Source organism: Babylonia areolata, chromosome 21 (genome assembly GCF_041734735.1).
Source record: "Babylonia areolata isolate BAREFJ2019XMU chromosome 21, ASM4173473v1, whole genome shotgun sequence".
NCBI lineage: Eukaryota > Metazoa > Mollusca > Gastropoda > Neogastropoda > Buccinidae > Babylonia > Babylonia areolata.
The window spans coordinates 4,136,013-4,162,846 of NC_134896.1; the positions used below are offsets into that span (position 1 = coordinate 4,136,013).

Sequence of the window (26,834 nt, forward strand, 5' to 3'; positions counted from 1 at the left end):
TGTCTCTTTCTCCAAAATCCACGACCAAACCAGGTTAAAAGTACTTCTAAAACTATTGCATTACTTCCCTTGGATACTTCACCTGATGAAAAATGTCTTCTCCAATAATTAAACAATCTTTTCGTGTAATTTCGAACAGTCGCAGGTAAATAAGGACAGATATTAAAACAGATAGAACTGTTCTTTTTTGTTGCATTTAAACGCGACATTCTAAAATTTCAAGACTAATAGTTTCTAACGAGTTACGTTTGCCTTGTGTTTCGTAACCTTCAGGTTTTGGAGTTTGCATGATCAGAAAATCAATGTTTTGAATGCGTCTTCATTGTTTACATTTGTGTACTCTTAAAATTAATTTGATTGAGAGGGTCCCGGGAAGATTTAGAATTGCTTTGGATTTGGTAAAGTCCTATTTTAGCATCCCAGAGGGGGATCAGAAGAGACCTAATTCAATTTTTTAAAATATTCCATAATTATGATATTAATGTGCATGCTCATTTCAAATTCTCAGAACTTGATTACACTAGAAATAATGAAGGCAAGATTTTTTTTTATCAGGCATTGCTATACTAACAAACGGAAGTTTTGTTTTGCTTTCAGAATTGCTAATTTTTGGAATGCACTGCCTAATATTACTAAACACAAAATGTGCACCAGATATCAACAGCTTAAAAAAAACAACAACAGCAACTCCAAGATGAAGACCCTAAATTGAAAAACCTTTTCTTTAGTGTAGATTGAATATAATGTTATTTTATAAGATAGGCATGCAGTCAGACCTGAACAAAGTTGAAAAATAATAAGGGGACTCAAATAGGCAGCGAGGCATAAGGCCAAAAAGCCAGTCCCTACTAGTACTACTACTACTACTACAAATGCACAAATTTTGTGTGTGTACATAATCCACATTCTTTCCCATCCACTCCTCTGTGTGACTGATGGAGTGAACATCCACACCTTGTTGTGAACACTACTCATTCTGTCTGGAGGGAAACAATTGTGGATATTGCCACCATGGAAATGGTACCAATAGGTGCAATAACTTAGGATGCTAAAGCTTACACTTAAAAGAATTGTTGCTCATCCGGGTCCTACTTGGCATGATTTGCTCAGGTTTAAATTGAACTTGGCAGATGCAAAATGAAAGTTCTGAGTACGAAGTATACATGTTTAACACTGATTGTGCACATGCTTATTGTGTATGTATGTGTACATGTTTTTGCAAATAAGCATGGAAATACATGTGTGTGTGTGTGTGTGTGTGTGTGTGTGTGTACCTTTTTTTATTTAAAAGTGCTGCTTCACAGTACAGTCACTAGATTTTTTTCACAAGAAGTTATTTTATGTTTTCCAACACTTTGTCAATGTAATATCAATGGGTGTACATCTGTGCTACTAGTACTACAACTATGAATTTTCTCTCTCTCTCTCTCTCTCTCTCTCTCTTTCTCTCCCCCCCTCTCCCTCACACACACACACTGTAGCTGTACAAGTTACAACTGTCTACATATGCTTGAACACAGAGGCCACAAGTAGAAGCAGAGTACTACTGTTCAATGTGTGCCGTGTTTGTGCAGATGCATGACCTACTGTGCTTGGAAAACATTGCACAGTCAGCAGAAGCCAGCATGGCAGACACCCTGTATGTCACGCAGTATGGCTCACAGTGCACAGTCTGATTCACAGACAAATACCACTGTTGGGGACCTGAAACTCAGTGATGCATGTGTTCAGGTAAGTTTTGTTTAAGTTTAGATGAAGGAAACTTAGGATGTTTATTTTTGTGTGTGTGAAGCTCACTCATAATCAACAGGAGAGAGTGACCAGTGACATCACCAGCCTTCCCCACCTCCTTTTTCTAAGCACTAAATGCTCTTCTTTTCCCATCCCATCTCCCCCCCCCCACCTCTAACCCCCTCCCCCCCACATCCCCCCTCTCTCTCTTCCCACACACACCTTTTTTGCCCCACCCACTCCCATTTCCCTTTCCCCACCCACCTTCCTTCCTATTCTGGATCTTTCTCTCCTGATCCCTCTGAATCTCTACTCACTGCTCTCTTCATTCTCGGCTCCTTTTGCTGATTAATACTTACAGTCTTCTTAAGCTTTTCTTTTACCTCCACTGTCATTTTTAACTAACACAGTCCCTCAAGCCAGACCTATGGAATGAAACGTTGGACACCTTCTATCAAAAGTGAGTCATATTTTACAACTCACAGTTTTTATAGACTTTCGCCATTTGAAGCTACTGAGGAATCTAAACCTTGAAAGGCAGCTGGTCCAGATAACATTCCCTGTCACCTTCTGGTTACAGTAGCTCAGGAACTGGCCCCTGCACTTGCCCACCTCTTCAGACTTTCCCCCACCACAGGAAAGATACCCAATGTTACAGTTCATCCGACATACAAGAAAGGAGGATGGAGCTCCCTAGCAAACTACTGTCCCATTTCCTTGACATCTGTCAGTGGCAAGTGATGGAACACATTATTCGAAGTGCCATCACATCACACCTCGACAAGCACAAGATCATTGTCGACACCCAACATTGATTTCACAAAAGAGGATCCTGCGAGTCACAACTGATCCTCACAGTAGTCTAGATGACCTGACAGCAGCACTCTGCGAGGGAGGACAAACGGATACCATCTTGCTGGACTTCTCAAAAGCCTTTGACAAGGTGCCTCACCCACTCACCGTCACCTCCTACTCAAGCTCTGTCACTATGGAATTCGCGGACAAACACTTCATTGGATTGAAGAGTTCCTTACCAGCAGAACTCAGCAAGTGAATGTTGAAGTACAAATCTCCACCATCAGCCAAGTGTCCTCCAGGGTTCCTCAGGGATCTCTCCTTGGCCCGACTCGTCATTTACATTAATGACATCAACAAAAACATCAAATCCGCTGTTCGACTGTTTGCCGATGACACCATCCTATACTGGCAGATCAGGTCCCAACCAAATTTCAGTGCCCTCCAAGAAGATCAAAACCAACTTGAGCATTGGGAGAAGACCTAGCAGATGTCCTCCAATGCCAGCACATGCCATGTCCTCTCAGTGACAAGGAAGAAAACGTCCTTCCCCACCACCTACAGTCTGCGTAATGAGGAATTACAAAAGGTGGAGAAAGCATTCACTGGGGAGCACATGTCCAGGCCACAGCAGCAAAGGCAGACAGGACCAGCTCCTATGTATACAGAAATCTACATGCTGCAAGGGGCTTGTGAGGCCTATCCTGGAGTATTCTGCACCAGTCTGGGACCCCCAGCAACAGTACATCACAACCATCCAGGAGAAGGTGCAACGAGGATCAGCTCTGTGAATTATGCAATACTTCTGCCCTGCCACCAGTGCAACTGAACTCATTTCCAGGCTGGAACTTGACCCCCTCATACTGTGCCACACTGCGCCTAAGGCCACCATCATGTATAAGATCATGGGTGGCTTGGTTGAGGCGGCACCCTGGGAAGGTACTCTGGTGCGGATAAATAGAACCGTCCGAGGCCACCAAAAGAAATTACAGGTACCCTACTCCCGCATGGACTTCCACAGGCACTCTTTCTTCCCTTCAGCTATCCGCCTGTTGAACTGAATTCCAGACTACATCATCCCTTTCATTTCTCCTCAGGCCCTCAAGGCCAGGACTGAGGCCTGGCTGTGAGCCCCAGGCTCACTGTAGGTGCAGGACAGCAAAAAAATTGTTTATTTTGTTGTTGTTGACTGATGCTGGGTGGGGCCTGGGTTCCCCTGGCTGAACTGGGGGTCTTAACGGTCGTACATCAGTATCAGTCTGCTAGAGCACACCCCCATTGTAGGTCATTGACCTGTACATGAACATAGACAAGACAAGACAAGACAAGACGTGTTTGTGTGTGGATGATCTGTGTATATTAGTGGCTTTCAGTGACAGCCTTATTCATGCGTAAAGATTCAGAAAGTAATGTTTTAACTTAAGAAAGGGCCCAGTTTTGTTAAGCACTTTTTGTTGTTGTTTTGGATTGCTCCATCTGCAGTGCATTTTTAGCAGTGTTAATCTCAGTCCAAATCTGACAGTGATATGGGCATGGAAAGAAAGAAACTAATGTTTTTAGACAGGGCAGTTCTGTTCTTCATTTTTTGGGGGGATTGTATATTTTTCTGATTGTTCTATCTTTCATGCATTTCAGTGGTATTACCTTCATTCCAGATCTAAAATAAGTATGGACAGAAAGAAAGAGAAAGCAACTGAATAGAAAAGAAGAGAAGATTTATCATACTGAAGTTTTGAGTCTTCAGTGTTGTGCTATGTATAAGATTTACAAAGATAGCATAAAATGTGAAAGCCTAACATTGATTACTTGTAGTGTGTGTGTGTGTGTGCGTGCATGCGCGCGTATGCGCATCCATGTATTATTGTATATGTCTTGTGTGTGTGTGTGTTTTTATCAAAGCAACTGAAAAGAGTGGATGCAGAGGGCAAGTCCTTGCTTCGCATCATAGTGGAGGGTGGCGGGTGCTCAGGTTTTCAGTACAAGTTTGACCTGGACACACATGTTGACGAAGATGACAGGTATGGTCGCTTCTTTGGAAAACAATCATATGATAGGAACACAAATGCACTTATAGGCAGAAAATAAAAAATAGATAAAAGGGTTGTGCTCCACTGTAGCAATGCACTCTCCCAAGGGTAAGCAGGCTGAGTGTCACACAGAGAAATCTGTAGTTAAAAGAGTGACACAACACTATGTTTTGTCTGAAAAAGACATTGTTGATGATCCAAGATTCCCAAATTAATATAGATCTGAAACAGGAAATGACATGAATGCAGCAATATGTATAGATTTCTCTAGAACAGACTCTTGAAGAATAAGAGTTGAAATTTCTTTTCAAGATTGAAAGAATATTAGAAGATGAGCTTTGTGGACTGTTCTGATTGGCAACAGGTTGTAGCCAATATAGGCCAGAGGGTAGTCAGAGAATGTTTCAGGAATTGGGTCTTGGATTCACCCTTCATACACACTAAATGATAATAATAAGAATAATAATGATAACAAAAATGAAGATTATGACCATAATAATGATAATTATAATGACAATGATGATGATGCAAATTTATTATTGAGCATTTTCTCTTAGTAGGGCTTTAGGCACTTAACAAAACACGTAAACCCACAGTCTCACACACACACACACACACAACATATAATATGTTCACACTCACACATGCACATACACATGAGAAGTACACAGTAAGAACAATTGAGTGGTGCGGTGATATTCAACATCAGTTAAAAAAAAAAAGTAGGGGTGGGGGGCCATGTTGGTTTCATGATGGTGATTTCCTCTCCCCCCCCCCTCTCCACACACACACACAAAAATCATGTTCCAGAGTGTTTGAAAAAGATGGGGTGCATAACCCATCCACACACACACAAATTTACAACAAAAAAACCCCCATGTTCCAGAGTGTTTGAAAAAGATGGTGCACGCATCGTGATCGACAAGGACTCCCTGGAGTACGTGCAAGGATCCACGGTGGACTACCATGAGGAACTGATCCGCTCGGCCTTTCGTATCATGGACAATCCCCAGGCAGAGCAGGGTTGCTCCTGTGGTGCTTCCTTCTCCATCAAATTGTGACTTGGCCCACAGGGTTTCTGCTTCTGGTGAAGTAACTGGACACTTCAGATTGCAGAATCTCTGGTCTGGTTTTTGGAGGACTTCCAAGGGAAAAGATGGTGAAAGGCAATGTTCAATGTTGATATGTAAATTAATGTTATTGTGATCATTTGATGTTAATTGCCCTGTTTGTTTTATTATCCAGAAACCAGATTTTCATCTGTACAAAATTTTCTTAAAGGATATTGATATTTAAAACTTGTGCATGCAGTCTCAAATAACTATTCCTAACTCAAACTGGTTTGACTGATAGAAATTCTAGGCTTCTGTGGAAGACAGCGTGCCCTACAAAAGAAGTGGTTTATATCCTTAGATTTTTAAAGCACCCCACATTCCTAACCAGATTGTCTTCTTTGTAGTGTGTGTGCCCCCATGGGAATGATTGGAGGGGGAGGGGAGGAGGATGCCTTTCAGTTTGAAATTGTTACCCAGCCTTCTGGAAAGGATGTATAGTAAATTTACAATATTTTATTTTCTTCTTTTAAATGAAAAAAAATTACCTGGGTTTTTTTTTCTGTCAGCTTTCTGCCTTTCATTCACCTATTTATTTTGAAAAAAATAAAGCCATCCTCACATGCCAACCTCCCTTGCTAGGCGGATTATCTGGTATTCACACAGTGAGTGTTTACAGTTCAGACAGTGTGAGTATAATGTGAGTGTGAGCAGTTCAGATAGTGTGAGTGTGAACAGTCTAAATTATGTGTGTGTGTGTGTGTGCGTGTGTGCATGTGTGAACAATTCAAATAGTGAGAGTGAACAGTTGAGATAGTGTGTGTGTGTGTGTGTGAACAGTTGAGATTGTGTGTGTTTGTGAGAGTGAACAGTTCAGATTGTGAAGGTAAATAGTTCAGATTGTGTGTGTGTGAGTGAACAGTTCAGAATGTGTGAGTGTGAACAGAAAAATAGGTGGCAGAATGGTTAATTAAGACATTCATCTGCCAATACAGAATCTGTCATGGTCTGGGTTCGAATACCACTCTTGCTCTTTCTCCCAAGTTTGACTGGAAAATCGAATGGCATCATCAAGTCACTCAGATGAGACAATGAATCAAGGTCCTGTGTGCAGCATGCACTTGGTGCACTGAAAAAGAACACATGGCAACAAAAGGGGTTGTTCCGTGTCAAAATCCTGTAGACAAAATCCACTCTGATAGGTACACAAACATATATATATATATGCATGCACTTGAGACTTGACTGAGCATGTTGGGTTGTGCTGCTGGTCACGCATCTGCCCAGCAGTTGTGGTGTAGCATACATGGATTTGTTCTAACGCAGTGACACCTTGAGGAACTGAAACTTGTGTGTGCACACACATACATACATTCAAAGAATACCAAACGAATTTTGTTGCCTTTAGATAGATGAAAACAAAGGACAACTGTTGTGTTCTCCAACACACGTCATTACCCAAAACACATACACAAATAGCAACCCAAATACTGCTTGTTGGGTTTATTATATTTCAGTTATGTCACATCAAGCATCAAAACATGTGCATAAAGGTAAACAATAAATAGGTTTCAAAATTAAGGTAGTTACTATATAAATGGGGACTTCAATGCTTTCTAAGTAGTTCTTCGATATTGTCGACATCCTTTATTTTTTCTTCTTTCCTTCTTCCTTTGACGCCCTCACTCTTTCCATTTTGAAAAGAAAATCTTTAAAGCAAAATATATGCTTATTCCACTGTTATATATATAAGCACAAGTTCAGTGACAGCAAATCTGAAAATGTCTTAAATATCAATAAATTCAAAACAGCCTTTCAGATAAGGTTTTAAGATTGTCAAATTGCATGATATGATGACCTTAACAAAATTGAACCAATGTTTGTATGAAGTAGGAGGAGTTTGTGTTATACTCCATGTTTGATGTTACATATACTTACCATGTCAAACTGATGCAAACTAGGCCTATCGGTTTGCTCTGCTTGGCCAAATTTCGCGCGGCTAACAGTGAAAAGACGAGCGGTCTTGGCCCGGTCCGCTCTCAGCCAATCAAACGCCTCTAAAAGCTATAAGCGCTGAATCATTCCTTTGGCCAAGGCTCTCCACGCCATCTTGTCAGGTTTACGCTCTGTCTCCATTTTTAACATTGCTGATAACAACCTGGGATACAGTTTTCTTGGTTGATTTTCCGTAGCAGAGTCTGAAAAATTGGATACCTCTAAAAAAGAAACTGTGGCCTTTCATTTTCATGTATGTAAATATACATATATTGGTGATGTAATACAATGAATAGTGTACAGAACACAAAACCTGAGAAAGTGATGATCCAGAGTTTTAATTAAATTACTGACTGATTCAGGTTTGCTGAACAGATGATTGTATGTAGTGGTCATCCACTCCACTCAAGGACTGAGCAGAGGGTGTCGTGTTGATGTGTATTGACTGTGTCATATCTTTCTACACTGACACAAAACTGTACATACTGTGAAATATTTTAGAGGAGTAGGTTTACTTCTGTGATAGTTTCATGTTCTTTTCTGTTAATAAATGAATTATGGATTTTAGATATATGTCATCGTGGTCTGTTTATTCAGTATTGCTGGAGGTTGTGTTTTTCACAGTTGAACAGTCTACATGAGTTGCTGCACAGGTTAACAGCCATTGTCTGAACAAACAACATTGATTAAATGAACTTGATTTGTATAAGGCATGTAAAAATTCTCACACTTGTGTTCACAGCATCACCCACACACAAACACACGGGGACAAAAACAAGATGAAACTGTCCAATGTGTGCTCAGCAGGAAACACACAGCCACTCCCACACACATCCATGCATGAACACGATCATTCTGTGCTGCTCTGTGGATGAGTCACACCAATGATGTGTAAAATTAACACTGCTGTGAAGTGTAAAACTGACACTGCTGTGAAGTGAAAAAGCTGTGAAGTGTAAAATAAACACTTCCATGAAGTGTAAATTTGACACTGCTATGAAGTAAAAAATTAACACTGCTGTGAAGTGAAAATTACACTGCCGGGAAGTGAAAAATTAACACTGCCGGGAAGTGAAAAACCTATGAAGTGTAAAACTGACACTGCAATGAAGTGGAATGTTGCGTGATGCCACAGAACATGACAGACTGAAAGACTACCCCCTGTTTCCTCTATTCCTGTTTCACACGTAACCAGTTTCAAACAGTGTCCACCAAAGACCAGTCCAAGTGGCAGCAGTCCACAGGCATCATGGCAGGTCATCAGCAGGCTCCTCACACCACACCCTCACAGTTACCACACACCTGCCAGTGACTACTTTTAGAGTAAAGCATGCACCATGGAGGAAGGTGGCAGAATGGTCAAGACACTTGTCTGGCAATACAGTGTCTGTGAGGGTCTGGGTTCGAATCCCACTCTTGCCCTTTTCCTCAAATTTGACTGGAAAATCAAACTGAGCATATAGTCTTTCGGATGAGACAATAAACCAAGGTCCTGTGTGCAGTATGCACATAGTGTACTGAAAAAGAACCCATAGAAACAAAAATGTTGTCTTCTGGCAAACCTCTGTAAAAGAAATCCACTCTGATCGGTACACAAACATATATATATATATATGCATGCACTCTGACTCGAGGTGTGATAGGTGCATTGAGTTATGCTGCTGTCAGGCATCAAGTCTACCTTGCAGATGTGGCGTAGTGTATATGTATTTGTCCAAATACAGCGACGCCTCCTTGAGAAACTGAAACCATGGAGCTTCAGAATGCTATGCTAGTAGGCTCACAATAAAAATACTAAAGTAGCAAAACTCAGGCAGTGTATTCTTTTCAGTTCCATCTTGTCGCAAGAGTAAGCTAAAACTGAAAAAGAGAAGCCAGTAATCAACTGACACTGACACCAAAGACACGAGTGTCCATTCCACACAGAACTTTTGCAAAGCTTTTAGCAAAGGATACATGTGTACAAACCCTTGTCTCAAATTCAAAGTTCTAACTGTGCTTTGTGTTTTGTGAGTCAACTTCAAAGTGTCACATGGAAGGAACTGAATGAGAGGAAATTTTCTTCCTAAAATTAGTTTAAGTAACATACTTACTGTGACCCACTAGTGCAGACTCCGGCAGGGGTCTGATTCCTGTCCTGTGCAAACTACTATCCGCCTATGCGGAGGAAACGAAAGTAGCTACAGCCGATAACCTCCCGTAGTAGGTTACCCCCCCTTTACATCCCTGACTAGCATCCTCTTTTGATGGCAAATCGCCGCAACCAGTGCAGCATACAGGCAGAACAGAAGCAGGGAGGAACGGGAGGGTCTTAAATTTGGGTCACGGTATGTTACTAAAACGTAATTTTAGGAAGAAAATTTCCTTTTAACAACACATACTTCACCATGACCCACTAGTGCAGAATGGCACGACAAGGTGGAGGGCTCACCTGTTCTACCGTCTGTGTGCTGTGATGGCATGTTGTGCGACCACCGCAGAGGCGATGCCTCTTGAGCCATCATCCCCTAAGCGAGAGACATCCCTCAAGTAAAATTCAATGAAGGTAGCAGGGTTTTTCCAGTAAGCAGCATCCATGATGTCTTGTAGCCATGCTGAGTGGGCGAAGGCAAGGGAAGAGGACCAAGCTCTGACTTCATGAGCTCTGGCAGAGGGGGCATCAAGTTCCAGCCCTGTGCCTGCATATGCGCCTTTAATCGTACTGACTATCCATCGAGACAGAGATGTCTTGCTAATGTCGCGAGAGTAATCCAGGTTCCAACTGATGAAGAGGCATCGTTTGGACAACCACAAGAGACGTGACCTTTTGAGGACATGCAGGGCCCTGATGGGACAGAGGAAACTGTCATCGTCAGGGGCCAGTATGGAAGAGGGTGGTTTGACGAAGAGTATGGGGGAGGGTGTGCCTGGAGTTTTTGGCAAGAAATTCAGGGAGGAATCGGAGTGAGACAGATCTATCCGGCTCGAAGGCTATGTCTTGTGTGATGCCACTAAGGGCGTGTACTTCGCTACATCGTCTGCCCGAGGCAAGAGAAATGAGGAAGAGTGTTTTCATGGAGAGGAGTTTGAAAGGAGCTAAAGCCAGGAGTTTGAAGGGAGCCTTGCAGAGGTATTGCAGAACTAGGAAAAGGTCCCAGGAAGGAGTCCTACGGGATCTACGCACCTTTTTGAGAGAAGCGCCCCATACAAGTGCTCTGAACAGAGGGTCATCTGAGAAAGAGGGCCCACCTAGCTGCCATAGGGTGGAGGCAGAGGCCTCTGGTGGAGGCAATGAAGGCAAGAAAGTTTGCAAGATCCATGTTTGACAGGTGCGTGGGATTGACTGAGTGGGATGTGCACCATGAGAGCCAGCAGTTCCAGTGCACCAAGTAAACGCCTTGAGTGCCTTTGCGATGGGACATGCAGACAAGTTCAGCTGTTTGGTCAGAGGCACCTAGTGTTGACAGAGATTCCCACACAGTAGCCAGGCATGTAGGTTGAGTACGCCTGGGTTCCTGTGAGGGATGCCCGAGCGGGGCTGGACTAGAGACTCTCTGCCTATGTGAAGGCGGAGTGGGGGAACATGAGAGAGATGAAGCAGGTCGGGGAACCACGGCTGAGCTGGCTAGTGTGGTGCAATGAGAATCATGGCGGCGTGTTCTAGCCTTGCCTTTCTGACAACTTTTCCCATGATGGGGAGTGGAGGGAAGGTGTACCCCAGAAGGTTTGACCAACTGATTGACAGTGTGTCCACAGCCCAGGCCTGAGGGTCCAGGACTGGGGAGACGTATGTTGGAAAGCGGAAGTTGAATCTCATGGCGAAGATCCACATGTGGTTTGTGCCAATGGTCCCAGACCGGTTAGAGTATTGATGGTGACAGGGTCCATTCTGTTTGGAGGACAGTGTGGGGTCTGCTGAGGTAGTCTGCAAGAATGTTCAGCTTGCCTGGGACATGTTGTGCTGTCAGAAGTATGTTGTATTTTTGGCACCAGAGGAGAACTGTCTCCGCATGGTATGTGCCTGGATAGGCTGCCTGCCAGCTGATGGTGTGCAAGTGGTGGGTGAAGGGCAGGGGTGAGTCATTGGGGGTGGGCCGGTTTGGTGTTGGCTGTTGGCCTGTGTTGTGGCCGTGATATGTAGGGCTGTCGCCAGTACACCCTGGGTTGTGGTCTGACCCTGAGGGAAGCTTGTTCTGGGAGAGACCGCACATAAGGGGAATGGGCAAGGAGAGCGTCCCATCTGGCCATGATAATGTTTATGTAGGCCTGTGACTGGAGAGTAGCAGAACGGTGAACGTGTTCAGCGATCAGGCGAATAAAAGGTCTGGGAATGGCGATGTCAATGCCGGGTGACTGGTCATTGGGAGGTTCTTGGAGGGACTTGGTATGGCCAGCAAGGAAGCTGTCCATGTTCTTTGAGTATGCAGGTGGTGGGGCAGCAGGCGGAGGTCCTCCTGAGAAATAGGCAGGGGGCCTTGTGGGATAGGGCCCGGGGCTAGGACGGGTTGTTTGGAATATGGGCGTGACGCTGACCCAAGGAATTTCCCTTGAACCATTGCAGAGGAAAAATAGGGAAGAGAGCCAGTGGGGACATCCTGGGCGTGTTGGCCCCTAGCTCGCTCTAGTATACGATGCAGGGCATCGACCACTATGGGTGACTGGGTAAGGGCCTGCTGAGGACCACTGGGTGGCGGTTGGATGCCTAACAGTTCCATAACGAGGCTTTTCTGAGATCTTAATCTTAGCTCGATCGCCCAATCGAGTGAAGTATTTTTGTGGCCTGTTGTTATTCATGATCGGACACAAAAAGAGAGCAATAAAGAATCGATAGACAGGCAGAAATTATGAAAAAAAACTTAGCCGTATGCAGAGCACAGGAGCAGGAGTCAAGATGGCTGCCGGAAAAAGAGGGCGCTAGTCAGGGATGCAAATGGGAGGTAACCTACTACGGGAGGTTATTATTGGCCATAGCTACTTTCATTTTCTCCGCATAGGCGGATAGTAGTTTGCACAGAACAGGAATCAGACCCCTGCTGGAGTCTGCACTAGTGGGCCATGGTGAATTATGTGTAGTTAAACAATGTTTTACAACACTAACAGGGAAAAGCAGCAACACCATCAATTTTTTGTTAATTCAGAATGCTGTCAGATACTGGTTTGCTGAGCTTGAATGATGAAAAGAAAAAGAAAAATGAAGAAAATGTCATTAATGAATCAAGTGAGAAATGCATGTTGTGGATATCTAGAATGAATATAGTATGTTATGCTGCATCAGTTTAAGTCGATCAGAGGACCTCTTCCATGGTAATTACTCTGAACCGCACACAAGAGCAAATGCCAGGCTAGCTCAAATGATGGGAGTGTGAATCACAGACACCCAAAAACTGGCATCTTCCCTGCCCCCCTTGACCTGTTGTTGCACTGGTGGTGTCAGTGTAGAGTTAGGTCCTCTCCCCTACCCTGACTGTCCTGGAACGATTAAACCTGCCACCCACATCACCTGAGGTGGCTGTTTTTAAACCTGAATGTAACTAAACAATAGTCTCTAGATACTGTACATTTCAAGTGCTTTTCTCTTCACAGTGAGTATAGTAATAACTATACACAAGTTCTGTCTCTAAGGGTAAAATAGTCTACTGTACTGTAAAAAAATGCATGCATGCAAGACTAGGAAATAAAAGTTTCTTCTTAATTAACAATACGCAAGATAAAAAAAACAAACAAACAAAAAAACAACAGCAAAACACATCAAAGCCTCAGCTTTTTATTCTCAGTAACACTGAGCTGGTGCAGGAAGTAGCATAAGACTAATTTTCAAGCAACACACAGTGGTGTGATGAATCAAACTAAACAGTGATTAAACATACCTATGCTTTCAATAAAGCAGCTTCAATGATTAATGATAAACAAAATCATCCAAAACAATCTACACTATTCCCCTAAACAAAAAAACCCAAAAATAGGATGCAGACTATTTTCATCACTTCCTAATACACAGTACTAAGCAACCCCAGTATATAGTTTCACAGTTTACAACAACCGTCTACGACACTTTCTGTACTTCTGTGGCGAGACGGCCTCCACCTTGTCAGCATCAGTTTTCGATGCTGACCGTTTCCTCTTCAAAGGTCCTTTGCCCTTCCCCTTGTCCCTGGCTGCCTCAGCGTTTCCTCCTTCCCCCCCACAGCTGGCGCTTGTGCCAGGCTTTGCGGACCCCGCATCATGTATCAGGCTGTTCAGCCGGTTGTACAGTTCCTGAGCTCTGTTCACCAGACCCTGGTTGGCCACAGACGGCAGCACCGGTGACTCGGTCCTGCCTTCCGAGCGGTGAAGGTAGGGGGAGGCAGAGGTGGCGTCCTCCGCTGTGCAGATGGAGCATCCCACATGCTCCTCGTTGAACGTGGACAGCTGCTGCTGGGCCAACGCCAGCTGCCTGGCAATGTCACTCTGGGGGTCAGCGGGGTCGGAGATCTTGCCCCGAGGGCACTCCTCCAGACAGACCGGGGGCAGGGAGTGGTCAGCGGCAATGCGCTGGATGGCCAGGGCGATCTGGGCCAGGAGTCGCTTGGTAGAGCACTTGGATGACAGCGACTGGTGCAGTTCGTTGGCCTGGAACATGAACTGCTCCACACATGACTGGTCCTCTGTGCTGACCGTGAAGCTTGACACCTGCTTGCCGTGGTGCGGGAGACGACCTCTCACCTCGCCGCGGTGTGACACGTGTCTGAGCTGGCTCTTCCTGTCCAGCCCTCGGTCCATGTCAGGGAAGTCATCCATGTCATAGCCACAGTCCCCAGAGGATGTAGAAGTTACGGAGGAGGGGTCCCACAGCCCGTGGTCCCATGTCTTTGTCTCTGGAAGACGCACCGTCTTTCCTGTCGCTGAGGTGATGTGACCCGCCAGCGTCTCCAGGTTCTTCTCCTGAGCCACCATGTGAGCCTTCAGCTCCAGGATCAGTCGGCGCTGCTCCTGCAACTGCCGCTCCTGTTCGGCAATGATGCGGTTCTGCTCCCCGATCTTCACCTTCTGCTCTCGGTACTCCTTTGTCATGGTGGCTATGGCCGCTGAATGCATCTGCATCTGGAAGAGAAAAAAAGAGGGAAGATTAACTGAAAAGATCACTGCTTTTATTTGGGTGAGGAAAAAAGAGGAAAACTTGAAAAATTAACAGCTTTTATTTGGATTGTGGAAATAAAAAAAGAGGAAAAAGACTTACTGAAAAGATCACTGCTTTTATCTGGGCATGGAAATAAAAGAGGAAAGATTTATTGAAGAGACCGCTGCTTTTCACTGGGTGGGGAAATAAAAAAGAGGAACAATTTACTGTAACTGAAAATATCATTACTTTCATCTGGGTGAGGAAAAGAAAGGAAAGATTTACTGAAAGATGACTGCTTCTGTCTGTGTAGGGCACACAAAAAAAGAAAAGAGATTTACTGAAAGATGACTGCTTCTGTCTGGGTGGGGAAAATGAAATTTACTAAAAGGTAACTGCTTTGTCTAGACAGGAAAAAAACAGGAAGCAATTTACTGAAAGATGACAGCTTTTGTCGGGTGGGAAAAAAGAGATTTACTGGAAGATGACTACTCTTCTTTCAGGAAGATGATGACATAAAAACAAAGATCCCACGGTTTTCACATCCTGATTTTTGTTCCATCATGTTCCATCTTTTTTCTCTCGTTATATTCCCAGCTGAGGGAAGTGGCTATCCAAGCGAACTGTTTCTTACACACGGATGCAATTGGTGCAAATGGGAGAGAGAGTGGTACTGTGTTTGTTTAAACAGGGTTATGTCAGTCCTTTTCCTCCTTGTGTCTGTGTGATTATATTCTGACTCTCAGAGTCCCATGTACTGATCACATTTCTCCCCACCTTCATACCCTACATTGGCTCTCCATAGCGGCAAGAATTAAATACAAAGTTGCGTGTCTCTGCTATCCTGCTTTCCACTCCACAGGACCTACAATCTCTCTGACCTCATCAGTGCTTTCACTCACTCAAGAACTCTCCACTCTTCCTCTGACTGTTACCTTCTCAAACTTCCTTGTGTCAATACAAGAACCTATGGTGAATGTTCTTCCCTCCTTACTGCCCCTCACCTATTCATGCCTGCTTAGTGTGTGTGGTGTCAACATGTATGGATGGTCTCTCTCTCTCTCTCTCTCACACACACACACACACACACACACACACACACACACACACATTATAAACTGAAACTGGAAGTGATGATGAAACTTACTTGACTCTGCATGCGCTGCACGTCCAGTTTGAGAGGTGTGCGTCGCCATGGGGAACTGACCACATTGAGAGGCATGGTCCAGGAACAGTCGATCATGGGCAAGCCTGCAATAAGGCCACTTTTCTCTTCACATTCACATGGTAACTCTATCCGGGGCAAGCCTGCAACAAGGCCACTTTTCTCTTCACATTCACATGGTAACTCTATCCTGGGCAAGCCTGCAACAAGGTAACTTTTCTCTTCTCTTCACAGTCACACTCTATCATGGACATGTTTGCAACAAGGTCATTTTTCTCTTCACTATTCTGTATTCACATGTGATTCACTTTCTCCTGGACCATACTTGAGAAAAGTAAAATAAGTATAGTACCAATAAATCTCAAGGATAAGTTCTCAAGGCCAAATCAGCTCACTGGGTTGCGAGAAGGTCAGGCATCTGCCTTGTCTTTTTTTTCTCCCAAAGGATGTGGTGTAGCATATATGGATCTGTCTGCATGTTCTGACACCGCCTTGAAACTGAAACTGGTTTTATTGTATTTGTATTTCTTTTTTATCACAACAGATTTCTCTGTGTGAAATTCAGGCTGCTCTCCCCAGGGAGAGCGTGTTGCTACACTACAGTGCCACCCATTTTTTTTGTATTTTTTCCTGCGTGTAATTTTCTTTGTTTTTCCTATCGAAGTGGATTTTTCTTCAGAATTTTGCCAGGAACAACCCTTTTGTTGCCATGGGTTCTTTTACGTGCGCTAAGTGCATGCTGCATATGGGACCTCGGTTTATCGTCTCATCTGAATGACTAGCGCCCAGACCACCACTCAAGGACTAGTGGAGGGGGAGAAAATATCGGCGGCTGAGCCGTTATTCGAACCAGCGCGCTCAGATTCTCTCGCTTCCTAGGCGGACGTGTTGTCTCTAGGCCATCACTTAAGAAAGCTGTCAGCACTTACTTCCGACAGATCTATAGTGATCAGTATTCCTAATCACTACAGAAGACGAGTCAGAAAATGGAAATTTCACAATGACAAGAACATACACACACACAAGCAAGTACACATGAACTCTCACACACACATAAGTACCGCCCTCTCCCACCCCTCCTATTTTTTCCATCTCGTTTTATATCACTTAAGAGTGGAAAGATGTAAAATCGAAAACTACTACTACTATAACACACACATACACACACACAACCACCCACACACCTGACATGTCCAGGGAGGTGGGGGCAATACTGGAGTGGAGGGGTGAGCTGGAGGCCACAGAGCTGGGGGAGAAGTAGAGGGACTGTGAGCGCTCCGTCATCTGGGCCTTGAGCAGGGGCACGATGTTCTCCTCAAAGTGCTCCATGGCCATGGTGGACAGGTCCCGCAGTGACTGCAGCAGGTCGTATGCCCTGGGTGGCTGAGACTCCGTGTTCTGCAGCCGTTGCAGCAGCTGGTACAGCTCATCCAGAACCTGCAGGACAATCAATGGCAGCTTCAGTTGATGTGTTTCAGTCACAGCATTCATCATTCATAACACAGAATTCATTACCTGTGGCAGTGGGGGTAGAAAAATGAAAATGGCAGACTCTGTTGATGCATTTCAATCACATCATTCATCATTCATAACACAAAGTTCATTTACATGGTACAGAGGGGGAGGAAAATTAAAATGGCAGATTCTGTTATTGCATTTTTGACGGGCGCAATAGCCGAGTGGTTAAAGTGTTGGACTGTCAATCTGAGGGTCCCGGGTTCAAATCACGGTGACGGCGCCTGGTGGGTAAAGGGTGGAGATTTTTACGATCTCCCAGGTCAACATATGTGCAGACCTGCTAGTGCCTGAACCCCCTTCGTGTGTACATGCAAACAGAAGATCAAATACGCACGTTAAAGATCCTGTAATCCATGTCAGCGTTCGGTGAGTTATGGAAACAAGAACATACCCAGCATGCACACCCCTGAAAACGGAGTATGGCTGCCTACATGGCGGGGTAAAAACGGTCATACACATAAAAGCCCACTCGTGTGCATATGAGTGAACGCAGAAGAAGAAGAAGTTACTGCATTTTGATCACATCATTCATAACACACAGTTCATTTACATGATACAGTGGGAGAGGAAAATTAAAATGGCAGATTCTGTTGATGCATTTTGATCACATTCATCATTCATAACACACAGTTCATTTACATGATATAGTGGGGGAGGAAAATTAAAATGGCAGGTTCTGTGATGTATTCCATTACATAATTTATCATTCATAACTCATAGTTTACTATCCGTTATAGTGGAGGGGAGGGGAGGGAGGAAAATGTCATTTTCAATTAGTGTTCTGATGACATCATTGATAGCGCAGTATATCTTGTATTATGGTGTGGTAACTTTCAACCAAGAGAATGACAATCATTATGTGTCAAAAGTGATAGTATCATTCTTTACAGAACATATATACTTTTTGTCTCTTTTACTGAAAAAGTCAGCTACAAAGCAATATGAATTACTGAATTTACTACTAAACCTACCATCACTGTAATTTCAGTGACATACTGACAGGGAGCCAAGATAAGATAGGTAAGGAAATTAGGGGGCAGAATAAGGGTTAGGGTGAACGGGATGTTGGGGAACTGCAGCCAATAGAACAAATGTGCAGATATGGGCCACAGGGACATCAATAAAAAGTATTTTGAAAACCATCTCCATACCATTAACCTTTCCCATACGTCGCCTAAAATTTTGTGCACCGTACGTCGTGGGTGTACAGACACCCATGCTTTTTATGAAGGAAAGATTCCTTGCCATATGTCGTGGGTGTACAGCAACCCATGGTCTGTGTAAAGGAACTAACCCGTTCCCATACGTCGTGGGTGTACAGACACCCATGGTTTCTGTATAGAACTAAGTTGTCGTACGTCATGGGTGTTTCGTTGAACACTGAAGACCTTGCCGTACGACGTGGGTGTACTGTCACCCGGGTAACCCACATCAGCTGTTCGTAAAACAAATCTGACATTTCCTTCAGCAAACTTTCATGTCCGGTTTCCAGTTGCATGCATGCATTTACTCAAGCGTTTGACCAAGTGCAGGGGTGCGAGAGCTTCGTGTAAATGGGCTTTTCCATTTCATTATTAATTTTTTTTTTTTTGATATATAATACTACTGAACTTTTAGTCGGGCGTGACTGCTGCAGAAAACCCCCAGGCACAGGTCATTCCTGATATATTTGCAAATCCAGAGAGAAAATGGGGGACGGGAAAGGGGGTGAAACTTAGGTATGATGTCGTCTGGACACCAAGGTGTTGTAACACTAATGACGATGTATTTGACGACAAACTCGAAGAAAGAAAAAAGCCACACTCTTTACGTCTATCCCCATGACGGGTAATAATGAAAGGCCCGTTTCGGCGTGATCTGTTCTGTACATGTTGATGGCAGCTCTTTTGTGCCAAACATTATGTATTACTCAGAAATGACTGAGAGTCAATTCTGAGTCGTTTTGATGAAATCTAGCACGCTTTGAATTAAAAACAACAAACAAAGCAAGCGTGCTATAACAACGAACAAACAAATAATGATTCACTCCCGCCCTTTGGAGCGTACGGATTTCTCATGGTCCGGCAACACACACACACACACTGACTGACATATGTGTGTACATAGACACCTCCACACAGCCACAGACAGACACATATGCCTGCACGCATCACCCAAGCACATATACACGCACTCGTATACACACTTGATGCAAACACACACAGAAACACACAAACGTGTCCACACAACCTCTGTCCCTGTCTAGCCACACTTTGTGGAATGAAACCCGCAACATTTGACTAATGCTTTGTGTGTGTGTGTGTGTGTGTGTGTGTGTATGTGTGTGTGAGTATGTGTGTGTGTTTGTGTGTGTTTGTGTGTGTGTGTGATGAAATTATGTCAGCTGATGATGCAGTGGTACATTTGGTGGCCACAGCTTGTAGATATGTTATTTAGATCAGGGATCTATAGATGAAGTGCAAAAGATGCATTACGAACAGAAATGATTTTTTGGTTTTGTATCAGATTTTAGGCTAAAAGGAAACACTTTTCTTTCTCTTGTGTCTTTATGTGCATACACACACACCCCCATCCTCTACACACACACACACACACACAAATGCACGCATGTCGATTCCATATAATATGCCGTCAGAAAGGGTTGTAAAAGTGCCAACACAAGTGTACTATGATTCTTTCTAACCCTTCCCCTTCTCCCCCCCTCCTTCCTTATCACTTGATGCAATAACAGACATGAGCACCATGTGTTTACCGTATGGACTTTAACTGATGCCGGCGGCACTGTACTGGTACCAGTCCCCTTTCCCTTGACTGAGATATCGGCATTCCTTGCACTTTTTTTTTCTTTTCAGTCTTTCTTCATCAGCGGGTTTCCATTCTTTCGAACTGATTGGAATAAGAAAAAGTTTCTGTATCAACTAGAATTAGATCAATGGATTTCAGACATACAATAATATCTAGTTCTCAAAAAAGGTTTTTCCAACTAGATAAAAATAGCCGGTACCAATCAGTTCTGATGATTTCTTTTTTATAACAAGAAAAACAATTCATTCAAAATTGTATTTAAAACAGTTCTTTTATCTAGTACAATAAATATCCATTTTTGAAATGAATTAAACTAAAGAGTAAAACCGCAGACTTGAACAAGGATATGATGCACAAGAGACAAAAAGGCCTGATCTCAGTCACCAAATCCAAATGGTGGGCAAGAAGCACTTTAATATCAACGCCCCCTCCCCCCGGGTCTCTCTTTCTCCCTCTCCAGCAGGCACGAGTGACGTCACACAAACAACGTGTGGCGTGCAAGGCGTTTTTTGTAAGTATGGGTGGCTCCACACCCATGACGTACGGCGTGCAAAATTTACTCTTTGAGAGTATGGGTGTGCACACACCCACAACGTACTGGGACATTTATTGTATATCTATTTCTTTGTTTATGGATAAAACAAAATAATTTTCAGTTGACATGTAGTATGATACATTATAAACAAAGTCATGAAATTTAATGGAAGTGGCATCAAAATTACTTGAGTTTCAGAGCAAAAAACATGTGTGGGTGTGTGCACACCCATGACGTACAGGAAAGGTTAACATCATTTCTAATATCATGGTATGCAAACAAAACACTTTGAAAAAAAAAGAGGCCTACCATTCCGGGAATGAAGCAGCACAGCTCCAGGTCAATATATTTGGTGTAGGTCATGGACAGCAGTGACAGCCTGGTCTCCAGAGCCGACAGCACATCCACAAAGCGTGACAGCGCATGGTTACGGCGCTCCGACTCCTTGCGAGGCAACTGTGATTTGATGTTTTTCTGAATCTGGGAGTGCAGGCGATCCACTCGCACAAATGCCTGGGTCAGTTCCTTGCTGCATATTCTGTTGAATGTTTGACAAACCTGCAGAAAATTTCAACATGGAATGTGTAAGCATAATCCTCCAACAGCTTGAAAAGTTGAAGGATACAAGTCTGTCTCCAAAACATTACTGAAGTAATTAGAAAGAACATACAAAAAGAGTTTTGATGACTCTTTAACACTGCAATTGAAACTAAAAGCTTCCCACCCAGTTAGCCTCTCTTCCTCCCACATGGTGTAAGGTGTCAAAATGGTTTAAGATGCTTATCTGCAAACACAGTATCTGTGATTGTGAAGGTCTGGGTTCCAATACCTGTCTTGACCTCTCTCCCATGTTTACCTGGAAAAACAAACTGAACATCTACTCATTTGGATGAGATGATAAACTGAGATCCCATGTCCAGCAAACACTTGGCACACTGGAAAAAAAAAAAAGGCAACATAAGTGTTATCCTCTGGCAAAATTATGTGGAACTGGGAGAAATCCACTCTGATACTAGAGATAGGTACACAATCAAAGCCTTACACATTGAGTTGTGCTGCTGCCAGGCATCTGAGAAACCGGAATTCCCCTAATGGCTAAATCCCTTTAAAAACCCACCTTTTCACACACAACTGGTACAGACTGTGACCAAGTTAAGCTATTATACAGCCATCACCGAAAGACTGTCAATGCGAGAGAGCCCTGACCTTGGAATTAACAAGAAGTAGATCTATACAGTAATTAGGTACCAGCAGCCGTCACTTGCTAAACTGAAGCTGAGACTGAACAAGGTTGATTTTGCCCATTTTCCCAAGCCTGTGACTTGAGTGATATTTTAGAAATAAAGACATGTTAAATGATGTTTTATATGGAAATAAAGTTCAGCTTCTCCTCTTTTGAATGCTGTTTCTGTTTTTCATCTGTTTTTTGTCTTTGCTGAATTAAAGAGTAAAAATGGGAGATAGCTGGAGGGCTTCTCGCACGCCATGGCCAACCGCTGCAACTAGTTTTCACTCAGAATCTCTCTCTTTTTTTTTAATTGGCTCGACAATCGCATTTGACCTTCAAAGCTATTTTTTTTTGTACAGCTGTGTTAGTCTGAACCTCATCTTTTCAGTGAATATTGGTTCGGCTTGAAAAATCACATATTGCAAATATAGCCTGTAAAAAATGATTTTCGCTCAACTTTAATTTAAACGTAAATTTCTCAAAACTGGCAATAAAAAGGAGCAATTACTTATATGAAATGAAAACTCTTTTAATTTTCTTCTGAATAATATGCAAAACTACCGCATGAAAATACTGGAGTGAATAAACTATGAGCTGAAACTAGTGAAAGAAGTCATGCATCATTCAGATACTGAAATAGCAGTCGCAGCTGAGTCAAATTTCAACAACAATCTTGGTCGGTTACTGATCATTATAGGAAAACCTTTGAGTTCATATGATTTTACTATTACATTTATGCTGTTGATCATGTCACAGATAAGCATATAAGAGGAGTATTTTTCATAAATGAGTGCACAAAAGTGCTTGATTATTGGGAATACCCCAAACTGCTACACCTCATTTTGACTCTAACTGAAGTAAAGATAATTTTTCTTATTTTCATGATGCAATTAATTTTAAGTATGTTAAATTGTTTGCTGAAATGAAATTAATCAGCAGATATGTTTTATGGCAGTGGTTTTATTTTTATTTATAAAACACAAATTGTTACACAATAATTTTCCATTTTTCCAGAACATCATCATTCCAGCAACTTGATAACATGATTTTTTTTTTAATGAAAAAAAAGTAAAGAAAGAAAGAAAAAGATCTTGCTGAATGTGACTTTTAATTCTAAAGTCATGATAATTGTGTGTCTGTCAGAGAGAAAGAGAATGGTGTGTGTATTTGAGCATACATCACATGTGTGTCTGTCCAGTTAAAAAAAGAATTTTTATGTTCAGCTATATGGATCATTAAAACAGATCTGTTTTGCTTTAAGCGCATGCATGTTGAATATTTTTGTGTGACAAAGGACAAATCTGTCCAGGTGTAAAAGAAACAAAAAGTTATTTAAACAACACAATCAGGCATATGCTGATGAGCCAGGAAAAGTGGGGGAGGGGGAGGGTTGGAGGGGGTGGGGGGGGGGGCACCTGTGGGGTAGGGTGGGGGGTATTTTCTGCTAAACGCATTATTGCTATTCCCCATTTTAAAGGCCTTGCTCAGCTGATTACAAATCACTTTTATTTCATCAAAACAGTTTGATAAATGAAGAAACTGCGCTTGTTGACAAATTTTGCCTTGAGAGAATTTGCAAAAAAATAAACTGGATTCTGGAACTCAGTATCAATAAAACAATCAGGTCATGTTGGTGGAAGGGGTGGCGGGGAGGGGGGGGGCGGGGGGACCTTAGTATATATACTTCTTCCTTCGTGGGCTGCCCCCATGTTCACTCATGTGTACATGAGGAAGCTTTTAGTTTTACATGTATTCATGACCGTTTTCACCCCGCCATACTTCGTTTTCGGGGGTCATTTACAGTTTACAAAATATCACTTTCCTTAATTCTTAGCTGTCTTTGTTGTTTAGTATACATGGAATGATGCTGTAAAATTGGAGATATGCCCCAAAGCTCAAATGGCGAGCAGAAAGGCTCAGTTTTGGTTCTACCGTTGATATAAACACAATTTAGTTGTGTGATGTTTGTTTTGACTGAAAGTTTTAATCTAATCTTGTTTTAATGTTCTTTTACAAAACTTCTGTGAAAAAATAAAAGTTTGCCGGTACCTACTGCCACACAATGACTTAGTCACACTCACAGTCCTGCCTGACACTCCACAACCAACCATCATTCACAATCATGTCAGCAAGTGTTCGCTACACTAAAATTCAATAACATATTTAAATATATTTCCATTTCATGCAAACAGATTAAACAATTCAAGATCAGTACTTACTTCTCTGCTTCGGCTGATCTCACTATATGACATGTAATAAAATATCTTAATTAATATGTGCTCCGGAAGGTAAACTATGTTGAAAGGTTCAGCCATCTTGACAAAAGTTCTGAAGCAACAGTAGAAATTGGGGATCGGTATTTGGACCTCGATTGAAATGGTTCTGTTCCGTTTGAAGTTTTACAAAGATCTTCCAGTAAGCTAGAAAACTCGGCATGTTTTTGTTGTTATATTTTTTCAGTTTAAAGGAGGTGACAAATTGTGCAGATATCACATATGCTTAGAAAAAACAACAACAAACAAGCAAACAAATAAAAAAGAATGAACCCGGAGAAGATGCCACACATAAACCCAACACGCCAGTCGGGCATTGAGAACTAAACCTACTTGTGCAATTCATTAATACAAAATGACACAAAATGATTAAAACAATATATAGAGGTTAGGCTTTGTTTTGTGTCCGGTCACACAAAGTGGTGATTGTAGACATTTGTTTGTTTAAGTATTATTTTGATTTTATCATCCAGAAATGGAAAAAAAAAGTAGGAGAGGAGGGGGTTGCATCGTGAGTTGGAAATAATTAGAAGAACATTTAAGGAAGATTACTAAATTGACTTCATAAAAGAGAAGTCGTTAACTAAACAAGAGAAGTACCTGTTGATGATTGTAAAGTGTTAAACATATCAACGTTTTCGGTAAAATTTGAAACTGGTTACTGTGTATAATATGCGAGTACGTGAGAGTGTGTGTGCGTGCACGTAAATCAATCATTTTCTGCACCAGTGTAACACACACACAAAAGAATTTTTAAAAGTCATACATTAGCAATGGACTGCTGAAGATTGCCAACACTGAAGATAATTTCAGTTCAGGGATGTGAGACTTTCACATATGCCAAGTTACACTGAGTATATATGATCGGCTGTTATGTGAGCACCACAGATGCAAGAAACTTTGCCGACATACTTGGTCTCAAACAATTCATTTTCCATTTGCAGATTAGAGAAATGATTTGCCTCTTATGAAAATCATTTTGATAATGTTTTCCCATGAAACCACATACATTTTCTGTCTATTTTTATGTACCGGTGTTGTTTTTTCTCAGTTCAAGCCGAAATTTTGACCATTGGACTTTTTCTACCATGATGTAACATTCCTGTAGTGAAAGCGAAATATTTCAATTTAACTCCCTCATGGAACTTGTAGCTCCTTTTTTAGCCAAAATATCAACTTTTTTCAGTTTGTGTGTGTGTGTGTGTGTGTGTGTGTGTGTGTGTGTGTGTGTGTGTGAGTGTGCATAGACAGTAGAATTCCCACTAGATATTAGTGTCTATGGTGTGTGTGTGTGTGTGTGTGTGTGTGTGTGTGTGTGTGTGCGCACATAGCATGTGCTTTTTTTTGAGAGACTACCACACCCAAGGCTACTGCAACCTTGCCAGACATTTTCATCCTGCTGGTGAGCCTACCCAAGGCTACGGACTGCAACGAAGTTTTGATCCTGAGCTAACCCAGGCGCGAGCTATCAGTTTGATCACACACACACACACACACACACACACACACACACACAAGAGTGCCTTTCCTCAAGCGCTTGTGATGGCACCTCTGTCGTGAGGATAGATTTAATAATTGTCAAAATGGAAAGATAACGAGTTTGGTCATGAGCATAACCTCTACGGGGTTAAAGTTAACGTTTCCGGGACAGTAAATACTTCCGGTGCAAGACCATGTTGCCGTAAACAAAAGTCAAAGAAGACATGTGTTACTTATTTACCTGTGGGCAATCTCATGTTTGTTTTTGGTGAATTTCTACTTTTAGGCGAATTCCCAGTGAAATAAGGAGGAATACCTGATGTCATGACGTGCATTCTCCGTCATTTTTGCCTTCGTCTGCTTCGAAAACATTTTTCCTGCTAGAGCAACGGTTGGGTGAGCACGGTAGGTCTGCAGGACTGAACAGCTTGATTACCAATCAATACACTCATTGTTGGCACGCGGCGATCTGCTTACTGTGTTTTGTAATTTTATGTGTACTTACTTGTGCCCCAATGATCGTTGATCCTTTGCTGTTTACAGTAAAAACAGTAAAATCCCTGTCAATTAAACTTGAAGCCAACTTACTTGGCATGTCATAACCACGCATGCAAGGTTTTAGAATAGTGACGACTTCAGAAGGGCGAACAGGCCACTACCAGGCCTCAAGCGTCTAACAAGATCAAGATCAAGATGTCCGTCTTGTCACCAGTCAGAAGTGCACTGTGTGATTTGGCAATACTAGGAACAGAACATCTAAGGGAACAAATTGCAAAACACATTTAGTAAGAACTGACAATGAGTGATAGAACAGGACATTACCAAAAATTATATATATATACATACATACATATATATATATATATATACATACATACATACATATATATATATATATATATATATATATATATGTCTTAACTTGACTTACATGTGGTTTGAGGTCCCCTCAAAAATGAGTCAAAGGACCTGTTCGTCATTCTGTGGAACAAAATGCATTACTAGCAACATGCGTAGCCGGCTAAAGAGGCTGGATGAATTCTGTGGACACAGTAATGTATGTAGACTGCCTCTTCTTGCCACGCAGGTATATAGAGAGTGGACAGACTCTTGAAAGCATTGACAGAGGGGGCAGTCATCACACTGGCAGTTTTTT

At 42.5% G+C, this 26,834-nt stretch overlaps 3 protein-coding genes across 7 annotated transcripts in view; 2 read left to right on the forward strand and 1 right to left on the reverse strand.

Annotated features, from left to right (window-relative positions):
• Positions 1 to 54: 54 nt before the first annotated feature.
• LOC143296540 (iron-sulfur cluster assembly 2 homolog, mitochondrial-like) lies at positions 55 to 6,924 on the forward strand. Its single transcript, XM_076608559.1, has 4 exons — positions 55 to 145; positions 1,575 to 1,731; positions 4,426 to 4,544; positions 5,440 to 6,924. The coding sequence occupies exons 1-4, from the start codon at positions 93 to 95 to the stop codon at positions 5,612 to 5,614; spliced, it is 504 nt and encodes a 167-aa protein (XP_076464674.1). The 5' UTR covers positions 55 to 92; the 3' UTR covers positions 5,615 to 6,924.
• A 153-nt stretch (positions 6,925 to 7,077) lies between these two features.
• On the reverse strand, positions 7,078 to 24,250 carry LOC143296539 (uncharacterized). Of its 2 annotated transcripts, none has more exons than XM_076608557.1 (5): positions 24,146 to 24,250; positions 21,008 to 21,256; positions 17,025 to 17,277; positions 15,823 to 15,926; positions 7,078 to 14,659 (listed from the first exon to the last, which is right to left on the reverse strand). In XM_076608557.1, exons 1-5 carry the CDS (start codon positions 24,239 to 24,241, stop codon positions 13,610 to 13,612), a joined length of 1,752 nt encoding a protein of 583 aa, XP_076464672.1. In that variant the 5' UTR covers positions 24,242 to 24,250; the 3' UTR covers positions 7,078 to 13,609. The 2 variants fall into 2 exon arrangements, with proteins under 2 accessions (XP_076464672.1, XP_076464671.1); XM_076608556.1 differs by having other exon boundaries at positions 15,823 to 15,983.
• A 1,620-nt stretch (positions 24,251 to 25,870) lies between these two features.
• LOC143295885 (uncharacterized) overlaps positions 25,871 to 26,834 on the forward strand; it is a 100,723-nt gene continuing 99,759 nt past the window's right edge. For 3 of the 4 annotated variants that reach the window (XR_013057086.1, XR_013057087.1, XM_076607559.1), the window contains exon 1: positions 25,871 to 26,083. The gene's annotated coding sequence lies outside the window, so the exon portion shown is untranslated. The remainder of the gene's footprint in view (positions 26,084 to 26,834) is intronic. The other variant, XR_013057088.1, reaches the window with a different exon arrangement.

Bases quoted from the DNA above. Each gene is read 5' to 3' on its own strand.
- LOC143296540 (XM_076608559.1), top strand. From the start codon at position 93: ATGTCTTCTCCAATAATTAAACAATCTTTTCGTGTAATTTCGAACAGT. The intron at 1,732-4,425 runs GTAAGTTTTGTT...TTTTTATCAAAG, and splicing joins TCAGTGATGCATGTGTTCAG to CAACTGAAAAGAGTGGATGC. The intron at 4,545-5,439 runs GTATGGTCGCTT...CCCATGTTCCAG, and splicing joins CATGTTGACGAAGATGACAG to AGTGTTTGAAAAAGATGGTG.
- LOC143296539 (XM_076608556.1), bottom strand. From the start codon at position 24,241: ATGGCTGAACCTTTCAACATAGTTTACCTTCCGGAGCACATATTAATT. The intron at 21,257-24,145 runs GTAAGTACTGAT...AATTTTCTGCAG, and splicing joins AGATCAGCCGAAGCAGAGAA to GTTTGTCAAACATTCAACAG. The intron at 17,278-21,007 runs GTAGGCCTCTTT...ATTGTCCTGCAG, and splicing joins GCTGCTTCATTCCCGGAATG to GTTCTGGATGAGCTGTACCA.